The sequence below is a fragment of the Physcomitrium patens genome, chromosome 1 (genome assembly GCF_059467195.1).
Source record: "Physcomitrium patens ecotype Gransden chromosome 1, ASM5946719v1, whole genome shotgun sequence".
Lineage (NCBI taxonomy): Eukaryota > Viridiplantae > Streptophyta > Bryopsida > Funariales > Funariaceae > Physcomitrium > Physcomitrium patens.
In genome coordinates, this window is record NC_143410.1 from 7,978,789 (window position 1) to 7,988,358 (window position 9,570).

The following is a 9,570-nucleotide window of genomic DNA, read 5'->3' on the forward strand; positions in this document are numbered from 1 at the left end:
TCATACAACTGTGAGACGTCTTCTAAATGTGTAGAATAAGTGTTTGAATTGTACCAGTTAGCATACGTCTTGTAGCAATATCTTGCTGGAAAGCTGAAAACTGAGAAAAACCGCTTTCAGTATGCAAATGCAAAGGTGCATGTACAATAATTAAGAGATCACAATGGGTTTCCATATACTACCAATTAGTCTAACCATATCATCAATCCCCGTTTACCTTTAATAAAAGAATCCGGGTCCAGTGTTGGATTCAATGCTTGCTCTGACGAGAATTTTGATTCATGAATAATTATTGTTGTACACTTTTTATCCTAAGTACTATGCTATACACTAAGAACATTTCTCCATTCTAGATATCTTATGTTGTGCAAATTCGACTTGTCATTAAAGATTGCTGAAAAAGAAGCAGCTGTACGCACCCTTTTTCAACTGCTCAAATCCTTTAGCGACAGCCCCTTCAGCACGAGGAAAAGGAACAAAGAGCAATCAGCTATGAAAACAGCTGCAGAATAGCTATGGAAACAGGGCCTTTCAGGAACAGCCAAGAGCGGCTCCAGCCTAGGTACACAGTAATCTAGAGATGCTAGCTAACAGAGACACCACACGTCTGCAGACAGCTCACACAATGAGTGCCTGGCGTTGAGAAAATCCAGTTCAGTACAAGCATATTGGGTACAGATCTACTTCTTCTTTTTCTTCTTCTTCTTGTCTGCCCCCAGGGCATCACCACACGGCTCCAGCTTTTGCTCCACCTGCAGCTCAAAGGGCACCATCCGAGTCTCCCAGAACGTGTCCTGGGTGATGTAAGTGGTGTGGACAACGCCCTCAACGTTGAAAAGCGCGTCTGTGTTCTCGAGTTCTTTAGGAAACCTCCAAGAGAGAGTGTCATCGTACTCTGTTCCGGTGAAATGGACACCGCCATTTGTACCAAGTGGTAAAACCGCTAACGGATTGATTGGCGACCGTTTCCCAAACTGCCATATCGACTTCTTCGTTTCTTGCAACATAGGGTTCCGGCGATCAAAGGCTTGCCCATGCCAAGTGGACAAGTTCCAGTTGAATCGGCCTCCCTGATCACCAGACGTAGGGAGCTGCTCCATTCTCCAAGGCTTCCCGTCAATTTTGGACATGGTAGATTTTGCAAATTGTATACCCACAGTGGCAGTTGGTGCAGCCTTCAATCTAGTTTGAACCGACAGACGGACCTGCTCGGCCACTCCAACTTTCATCACCATATTCGACGAGGAGGCTGTCATGCTGACAGAGGTCATTGTGGGCGTCACAGGAGTGATTGCCAATGAGATGAAAGTAGGAAAATGACCAGTCCTCTTCTCCTCCCACATCTGATTGTCTACCGTCACGCGGACATGATTGATGCCGATCGTCACCTCAATGTAGTTAGGTTGAATGTCGATGAGAACCTTTAGCTGGATATTGAGCTTCATCAACTGCGGTATGATAGGCTTGATATAGTGGTAAGGCCGCATAAGCTGCTTCAATTCCTCCGTGTTTTGATATGAGGTTTCAAGCTCCATGAGCAAAACTGGCACATCCATAAATACCTCCCAGACACCGAACTGGGACCGACTGGTGCACCTCCAGAGTTTCACCTCATCGTTTGACTCGTTCGATAACGCGGATGTCTTCTCCATCGCGTTGTAGAGAGCATACAGTATGATATCACGACCAAGCTTTGCCGCAACCTTCATACCAATACTGGATAATTTTTCTACAATGCGACCTTTTAATACTTGAAGCTCAGAGACTTGCGGTATCTCCTCGGCTAGTGCACCTCGCATGCTTTCAATGGGACGGGCGATACAGTCATCGCTCTTCATGAGAAGCTCCTGCACCACTGCCCCATGACCATTGCATACAGCTATTATCAGAAACCTCCATACACAGTAGTTCTGATAGCATGCTCTGCATGCGTCATGGATGGACTCCTCGTCGAAATTCCAGGCCTTCAGCTCCAAGGTTTCGGAATTCAAGGCGGGCGTGGCAGAAGGCAGGAGAGATTTCACCTTAGCCACATTCTTAATCCAAGAGGTTGTTAATCGGGCGCGCATATAAGGATATCCGCCGTCCTTGCACTTGGACAACTCATAGCCCATTAATGCTAACATGGAAAAGGTGGTCGTGTGCAGTAGCTCCTGAACTACCTCGTAGTTGCCGCACTCGACGGCGGTCAAAATGGCAAAGCTCATAAATCTCGGAGTTAGCACGGAGCACTTAAGCTCGGCTAGCCCTTTACGCAGCTTCATCACAATTTGCGGATACCCGCCCTCAGCAGCTCGGACCAACGCATGACCGACTACGTGCCCATGATACGTCCGATCCACCCCTAAGACAGCACTCACCCGTAATTGCTGCACTTCAAAAATCGTCTGGTATTCTTCATCTTTAACCCCAAACTCGGCAGCATCTTGCCACAGCGATTTCAAACTCCCCCTCCGAATTTCTTTCTCCGCGTACTCCAAGACTTCAGACACATCTGCCTTGCTTCCAAAACTCGCTGCCTCTCTCTCCGCCACTCTCAGCGCTTCTACCACCCCAAGGTTTTCCTTCTTGTCCATCTTAAAACTCGGCATTCTCAAATCACATAACGCTCCGTCACCGCGAACTCATTTAGTTTTCTCATCCACAATTATCTCAGCTCTGTGAGCAAACAAACACCCACACTCTTCATAAGACCCAGCATCATCCCCAAACGCTCAGACCCTCCACACGCTATCAGGACTACCATAGCAAGCCAACAATCCCACGAATTCAATGACGTCCATTATATCAATCTGAACCTTGAATTCAGAATAGTCTCGTCGATAGACCCAACATCAAGCCGACACAAAAATTGGACAAACTCTTACAAAACACACCAACGCTGACCCATGAGAACAGGAATACGCACGCCAAGACTTTCTCCACAAATTCCTCTATCTCTGCAGCCGCTGCAAAGTTTCATTTAAAAAATAAAAAATAAGCAATAAATAGCCACACACATACAGGCTACAGCAATGTGCACAGACAACATCCTAGAGACACTGCAGGTCACATGGCACCCTAACGGAGCCCAACGAGGGGGACTTCGATTACATTTCTCGCTGGGCGCTACCTCAGAACTCAAGGTCGCCACCCTCATCCGCTGCCACAGAGATGGTGAGAGCTCCGTCGCATTTTTCAGAAGCACTCAGGCCCGGAAACCTTCCCTTACCAAGGGCGCCACACTCTTCAGTCTTCATCGTCGAACTTCATCTAATTACGGATAGAACCCACGAGACTGCGCTGTGAGAATAGGGTGTAATTCAAGACAGGTCAACTTTCACACTACCTGGGAGATTCGTCGGCTGTTAAGAGCGATGAATCTCTTTGGTGAATCTGCGCTGACAGGTTTTTAGTGACATGGATGAATCTTCGGGGGTGAATCTCGTGGGTCTTTTGGTGACCTGGATTCAGGCTAGCTGAATCGGCTTTGGCAGTAATGTTGTCTTTGTCTCTTCGCCGGAATCGGGACCTGAACCCCAGCCTTTTTTTCACCATTTGGACTGTGGTTGACTTCGATTACGGTTTCCCACACCACCTGTTAGCACTTGATATTTATAGACCCTTGGTGATATGAATTGCAATATATTCGACAATACACGAAGTACACATATTTGACATTGTACGTAATATTTGGTTTTTGAGGTTTAGTATTCTTTATCTATTACACACTTACAACAACTTAGAATATTGTCTAGAATTCTGCTTACAAAATATAATATTTTCGTTTAGAGGAGCTATTATTTATATAGCAACTAAGTCAAGGCCATCTCACATCTTGAATGTAAAAAGTTCAAGATGTCCGTGTGATCCACAGGCTTTGGGAGAGTAATCCTCAAATTCCAAATTTGTTCACGCACGTATACGATATAACGTAATACGGAATACAATGCACATACGGGGACTGTAGTTCGAACAGGTGTAGAGGATCGGGGGTGCTTTTCCCACCTGGGCAGGAACAACATGGGCCACACTCTTGGCGTTGTCGATGCGGAAGTTTTGTTGCCAAGGATGAAGCCGGAGGAACCGGTGGGCCATGGCCGTCCGAGGAAACCTGAGTCCTCCGACGCCGAGCTCGTCCATCATTTTTCTGGCGCGTATGCCTTCATGAATTTTTTTCTGGAACGGGGTCAGTTGATTGAATCCGTTGCGCTATTCCGGGGAAAGGGAGCCTTTGAGGTATAATTCTGGACTCAAACCATGGCTGTGAGAATCTCGTGGTTAGCTTCGTCCATGGCTCATCAAGCCGATGGAATCGACATGTATGTGGTTCCTGTGTCCCGTTTCGGTGGCCATCGTGGACGAACTAAATCAAGTCTTGTTTGCTTGACGCCGGATCCGTGGTTACAGGAGTTTACTTGTGTTTACGCTGATTGTACCTGTGACAGCGTTGAAATAGGCCAAGAGTGCTTCTGTGGAGAACTTTGATACCAAGAAGTGATGGTAACCTGTACGTCTGAGGGTGCGGTTTGAGTGAGGATTGTTTGAGTTGATGCGCACTATTTCAGTTCGTGTGCTTCACCGAGCTAATGTTGCACATTGAAGTGGTCGTGCTTCTCTTAGTCTGAAGTGCATAGCTCTCGTGCGACGAGTGGTTAGTGTAAGGTTGGAGCTTATCTGTGCCGTCTACCTGTCGATTCCTTGCTCCGTTACTAACGTAAGAGCAAGGCTTCGGTGTAAAACTTGTCGGACGAAATGGCTTGCTGTACACTAATAGAGAGGACAAGGAATGTGATGTGTTGCTCTGACATTCTGATGTGTTGTATCAATCCACTAGTTGAATGCTGTGTCTGTACTCTTGTGAAGAGGTTTTATGTGTATTCCATCTATCACAAAATGTCTCCCTGGCTTGTAGACAGTGTAATAACCCTGCGCGGGGCTTCACACTTACTGTCGCAGTACAAATAGCAGGGAACACCTCTAATGTCAGAAACTTCAACAGGACTAGTTATTACTTAGATGAACAATAAAACCACACGGGTTACTCAACTGATAAAATCCACAATCAATTTACGAGTTGCGGTTTACAGAAGATAAAAGTACAACGCAAAAAATAGCTCCGTTGTTTCATCTACGACCATTCCCTTACACAGTTTTACTAGTTCTGTACTTCAAAATCTTAAAACATGCAAAAATATGTTAGAACCACACATTCTGTATACCATAATACAAGGTTCAACGAAGGTCCAATCTTCAAAAGGAGTAGCAAGGGATCATTGCGAAATCAGATTTTCCACACTAAGAAGAGTTGATTTTAGAATGTTTCATAAAAGTCAGAACTCAAGTGGGTTGTAGTTGTTGAAAAGAAGAGGCGGTTGCATGACTACTTCCCACCGAGTATGTAAGGATATTGGGTCCAAAAGTTGTCCCGAATGATGTCTTCATGCTCAACCACAGCACAGCTTCTAAGTCTCTTGATCTCTTGACCATCTTCCACCTTCACCACCTTTTCAACCTGCTAGGGCCAGAAACAGAATTTCAATTTAGAACGAACCAGTGATCTCGGCTTCGTAAAATGCAACCATAGCGTCTGAGGCTACCTTTTTTCTATACACGATGGAGCCCTTCCGAAATATTTGTGGTAAATCATTGTAGTTGATTTTGAAAGTGTCAAACAAAAGATTGTTCTTCACATCCGCAGTTGTGCCCTGCAAGACAAAAATATCGAGTGCTTATTGTAAGTTAGCAAACAATTAGAGAAAAAGCTTGAGACAGAAGCTTAAGATCAACAACGGTTTTCTTACGAAGAATGCTGCAACCTGAGAGGGGATTGAGGAATGACAAAAACTACCTGCATTTTCGTACTTCATTTGAGTCTGACAAACGTAAGACTTAAAATGATAAGCTCTTAGGGGAATGGCAATTATGATCAATAGAACAAATTTACCACCTATCAGAAACGTAGCAAATTAACAGTTATACTTTGGACCATTAAAGCAACGCTCAATTGCGATTCAGAAATTACCTTCAACATATTTTGAGATTCAGCAGTGCTCTTACCAGAACCAACAAGGTTCCAGAAGCAAGTGTTGTATTGATTGTTGATGTGGCCTGGCAACCCCCAATTCACACAACCGCAGATGTTAATGCTTCAGCTATCATTTAGCTAGTCCAAATTAGGACAAGAACACATGACATACTTGTAAGTGAGACAATACCCATGCCACATGTGAAGATGCCGTATTTACCAGGAGCTAGACAACGTCAAAGACAAGCCCACTTATATTTAAGCAAAAGTGTTCATTATGAAATGCAATTGCATACGGGTAGTAACATACAGGTTGTGTGAATCAAGGAAGAAAAACATATCCCCAGAACAAGATTCTAACTTTTGTGGCGGAATTCAGATCTAATGAAACCAGCCCTGTACTTATTGAAGAGAGAATGATTACAGTCAACTTGACGCCAAGAGAGGTAATCCCGAAGAATCGATTCAGAGGGGTAGCAAACAGCTCTTCCGTCGAAGGCAGGGGCATACTGCAACTTAGTTTCCGGGAAATACTTGCCCCAGTTCATTACATACGATGATGCGAATAGTGAGCATATAACAGAAATCAATTTGCTGCAACAGGTAACACAGAATTAATGTCACAAATTAAGATTTAGCTGATGCCACAAACCTAAAAGTCTGCAAAAGTCAGAACGTCCTTGAGAGCCTGGGAAATACTTGTACAATAAATCCTTAATACCCTGCATACATAACTTGTTGGAAAGCTAGCTGCACCTGATTAATAAGTTGCAGCTGCTAAGACCAAAACCTGTCAGGTGTTTTACAGAAGTTAGAAGCGAACATAGCAGAACGCTGACATGAAACTGAAATACACGAATAGACACGCACCTGGCTCTCCGTTGGTAAAGTGTCGATGTTTTCCGCAACACAAAGCTGTTTCAAGGCCAAAGACAGCAATTTCCTCAGATAAGTAGAATTTGAGATGATAGATCACATGATTGTCTCTCATTGTCTAAAACAAATCCAAACGAGATAATATCATTAATACGGATGAAGCATTGTGATAGAAATGCACAATTTATGCCACCAGGTATGGTAGAGATCAAGAAAAATAATGTCAGGCTTGAAGACAGATACGTAAATGTTAAGATTCTCACAAGAGATGCATACCTGTATTCGTCGCTGACGCCATATGCGAATACAACATCTGCCAAATCCTCCACCACAGCCACTGCACTAGCATTCATCAACAGCAGTGCTTGCAGGTCATTGGGCTTCTGAAATTGGTGAGCCTGCGAAAACCTGTCAAACAGCCATGACCAACGTCCAGACGTTCATTTGTCCTTTCAATTGTATTTGATCACGAGATGGCAAAGGTGAAAAACATAAAGTCAAATAGGTATGAAAACTGAGTTTAAACCTAGAAAGACATACTTAGTAAAAGCACGGCCGTCAATGCGAATGACAATCCAAGTGTGAGGCAGTATGTTGTCATTGACTTCAAAATCTTTCACATACTCGTATTTGCTGTTCGCCATCTTCGCTCCCCTCCACACCCTTGTAATACAAATTCACCACCTCCACGACCTAACCCTTGGACCCTTAACTCAAACTACCGCCCACCTAATGCAATTTCACCTTCTCCTCCTCCCAATATCTCAAATAGATGTAGCGATCGTCTGAGCCGTATTTTTCTCAGCTCAGTGACGCATATCAGTAAGCTTGTAATCTGATCCTGGCATTAGCGTTCTGTTCTTCTTGACCTACAACTCAAAACGCATACTTAGAATTCGAATTGGATTTGGGTGGCGCAATTATGGACACTAGATTCTGGAAGTGCTTAGACCTCCAACAGTTTTTATACAACTAACGGTCGGGAGGAGCGAATTTCGTTCTGCAAGAGTGTTAATCTTCTTTCCTTTGGCCTTCATTCCTCTGTGTTAGTCACTCTTCTTAAGTAGGGTATGAAACGACTCTCATTGTGAGGCACTTCCAATTTGACTCAGGTTTAGAGCATATGTCCAGTACAGGCAAATCCATCAATAAGCAAGGAGACGGAAGAGGACACGTATAGAAGTGTAATTTGAGAGCTCAAGCTTCGTACAAGCAGTACATGGTGAATTTGCTGGTATTCCCTCTTGTCCAGACAGATTCTCGTAAACTAGCCGCAAGATAATTCTCAAGTGTGTAACTTAATACAAGCAAATGTAAGAGCGAGCTAGCATTCAAGAAAAGGCATGATCGGAGCTACTAAATGCCAATTCAATTTGAGAATGTTGATACAATCAGCAGGTTTAGAGCAGTACATGCGTACGAACGAGGCATCTGATACAAACCCAAATCTGCGTTGTCAGACTGGTGGACGCGCCGTAAATCCTAACTTCCAAGTTTCTCAAACCAAAACCCACTTAATAAAAACAATACGCACAACTTACCGAAACAGCTCCGCTACAACGGAACAAGCTCTTCCGACAAATCTTTAAGTCAAATTCAATCCCCCTAATTAACCAACCTTCACCAATCAACGCCCCAGCAAAGCAGAATATCAGTTGTCATAACAGGGACCCACTCGCGTCTATGCAATTCGGAACAGGTCAAGCACAGCCGCGTCAGCCCTAATTTATGAATAAAGGAGATGGTGGGCGCGGCAAAAGGTGAGCATCTGCGGAAGGAGCATGGCCATAGGCACCGAATTGAGCATATATATATATATTTCACATCTGTCTGTCTCTCACAGATCCATGCTGCGGCTTAAGGGTGTCGGGAAGCTTCAGGAGGCCTCTTGGTCTTAACAATCGTAGGCTTTGTTAAGGTGACCTTGTTGTCGTGGTTCACTTTTCATAGGTTGATCGTTTAGGGATCTCACAGCGATGGTTTCATTTGTGTAGTTAAATGTTACGTTATCGGCGCATGAGTACTTTGCATGTCTCGTTGACAATCAGAAGGTATTGTTGGTGCAGTTTCTGGTGCTAGCCTGGCAGTGATGTCTTTCGGTTCTTAGAGGGTCTTGGTATGCTGTAACGACGAAAAGCAATTTATGGCTGGGCTCCCAAGGGCAGCAGAGGCTGCCAGTGCTGAAGCGTCGTATCAATGTCTGAGCATTGTGTTTGGGAGATGCTGTGCGTTCTTTACCAGCACTTGAGCGTGACGAGTCTCATTTTTGAGGTGCTCGTCCAGAGAATGCTTTCGGTGTTAAATGAGAACGCTAGAACTATGACGAGATGGATCTTACCAACCTGGAGTTTTTGGTGGCTCCGTGGTCAAATGTTCCTCCTCACACTTCTGTTGTGCATGTGTGTCTTATCGTGTGCTTATCTTTAATGATTCACACTTCGGCTTTATGATGACTCATCGCAGACGGGCGGACTGAAATGATGCCATGTTGATTGTCTGTACTTGACCACTTTTGGTCGCTGAAAGCCAAGTAGGTATGATTTTCCTGTGATGTCTGCAGATGATGGTATTAATCTTGATGTCAAATATGATGCGTTCTTTCTGAATTTGAGTTCTTGCTGCACGGCAAGTTTCCTTCCTGCCACCCTTTGCTAGTCGCTCCTCAATGACATAGACATGAGAGTTAA

At 44.3% G+C, this 9,570-nt stretch overlaps 2 protein-coding genes and 2 long non-coding RNA genes across 10 annotated transcripts; 2 read left to right on the forward strand and 2 right to left on the reverse strand.

The window, feature by feature from the left end:
* Positions 1 to 244: 244 nt before the first annotated feature.
* LOC112284856 (uncharacterized) lies at positions 245 to 3,272 on the reverse strand. 3 transcript variants are annotated; one of them, XM_024525186.3, is made up of 2 exons: positions 3,094 to 3,272; positions 245 to 2,658 (listed from the first exon to the last, which is right to left on the reverse strand). In XM_024525186.3, the coding sequence occupies exon 2, from the start codon at positions 2,589 to 2,591 to the stop codon at positions 681 to 683; it is 1,911 nt and encodes a 636-aa protein (XP_024380954.1). In that variant the 5' UTR covers positions 2,592 to 2,658; positions 3,094 to 3,272; the 3' UTR covers positions 245 to 680. The 3 variants fall into 3 exon arrangements, with proteins under 3 accessions (XP_024380954.1, XP_024380944.1, XP_090105365.1); XM_024525176.3 differs by having other exon boundaries at positions 3,113 to 3,254; XM_090249239.1 differs by lacking the exon at positions 3,094 to 3,272 and adding an exon at positions 2,887 to 2,932.
* Positions 3,273 to 3,956: 684 nt separating this feature from the next.
* Positions 3,957 to 4,787, forward strand: LOC149989855 (uncharacterized). The gene is made up of 2 exons (XR_016502305.1): positions 3,957 to 4,218; positions 4,428 to 4,787. It is a non-coding gene; the product is annotated as an uncharacterized LOC149989855 (long non-coding RNA).
* A 233-nt stretch (positions 4,788 to 5,020) lies between these two features.
* Positions 5,021 to 8,555, reverse strand: LOC112284865 (tRNA(His) guanylyltransferase 2). 5 transcript variants are annotated; one of them, XM_090249249.1, is made up of 9 exons: positions 8,296 to 8,434; positions 7,424 to 7,752; positions 7,160 to 7,291; positions 6,878 to 6,922; positions 6,764 to 6,797; positions 6,432 to 6,601; positions 6,005 to 6,090; positions 5,580 to 5,687; positions 5,021 to 5,494 (listed from the first exon to the last, which is right to left on the reverse strand). In XM_090249249.1, the coding sequence occupies exons 3-9, from the start codon at positions 7,230 to 7,232 to the stop codon at positions 5,363 to 5,365; spliced, it is 648 nt and encodes a 215-aa protein (XP_090105375.1). In that variant the 5' UTR covers positions 7,233 to 7,291; positions 7,424 to 7,752; positions 8,296 to 8,434; the 3' UTR covers positions 5,021 to 5,362. The 5 variants fall into 5 exon arrangements, with proteins under 5 accessions (XP_090105375.1, XP_024380983.1, XP_090105381.1 ...); XM_024525215.3 differs by lacking the exon at positions 6,764 to 6,797 and having other exon boundaries at positions 8,425 to 8,555; XM_090249255.1 differs by having other exon boundaries at positions 7,424 to 8,528.
* Positions 8,556 to 8,717: 162 nt separating this feature from the next.
* Positions 8,718 to 9,328, forward strand: LOC149989856 (uncharacterized). The gene is made up of 2 exons (XR_016502307.1): positions 8,718 to 8,801; positions 8,950 to 9,328. It is a non-coding gene; the product is annotated as an uncharacterized LOC149989856 (long non-coding RNA).
* The last annotated feature ends 242 nt before the right edge of the window (positions 9,329 to 9,570 follow it).

Excerpts from the sequence above, each read along its gene's own strand:
- LOC112284856 (XM_024525186.3), bottom strand. The coding sequence starts at position 2,591 with ATGCCGAGTTTTAAGATGGACAAGAAGGAAAACCTTGGGGTGGTAGAA.
- LOC112284865 (XM_024525215.3), bottom strand. The coding sequence starts at position 7,527 with ATGGCGAACAGCAAATACGAGTATGTGAAAGATTTTGAAGTCAATGAC. Across the intron at positions 7,292-7,423 it reads GACGGCCGTGCTTTTACTAA|GTTTTCGCAGGCTCACCAAT; the intron begins GTATGTCTTTCT and ends GCTGTTTGACAG. Across the intron at positions 5,495-5,579 it reads CCATCGTGTATAGAAAAAAG|GTTGAAAAGGTGGTGAAGGT; the intron begins GTAGCCTCAGAC and ends TGGCCCTAGCAG.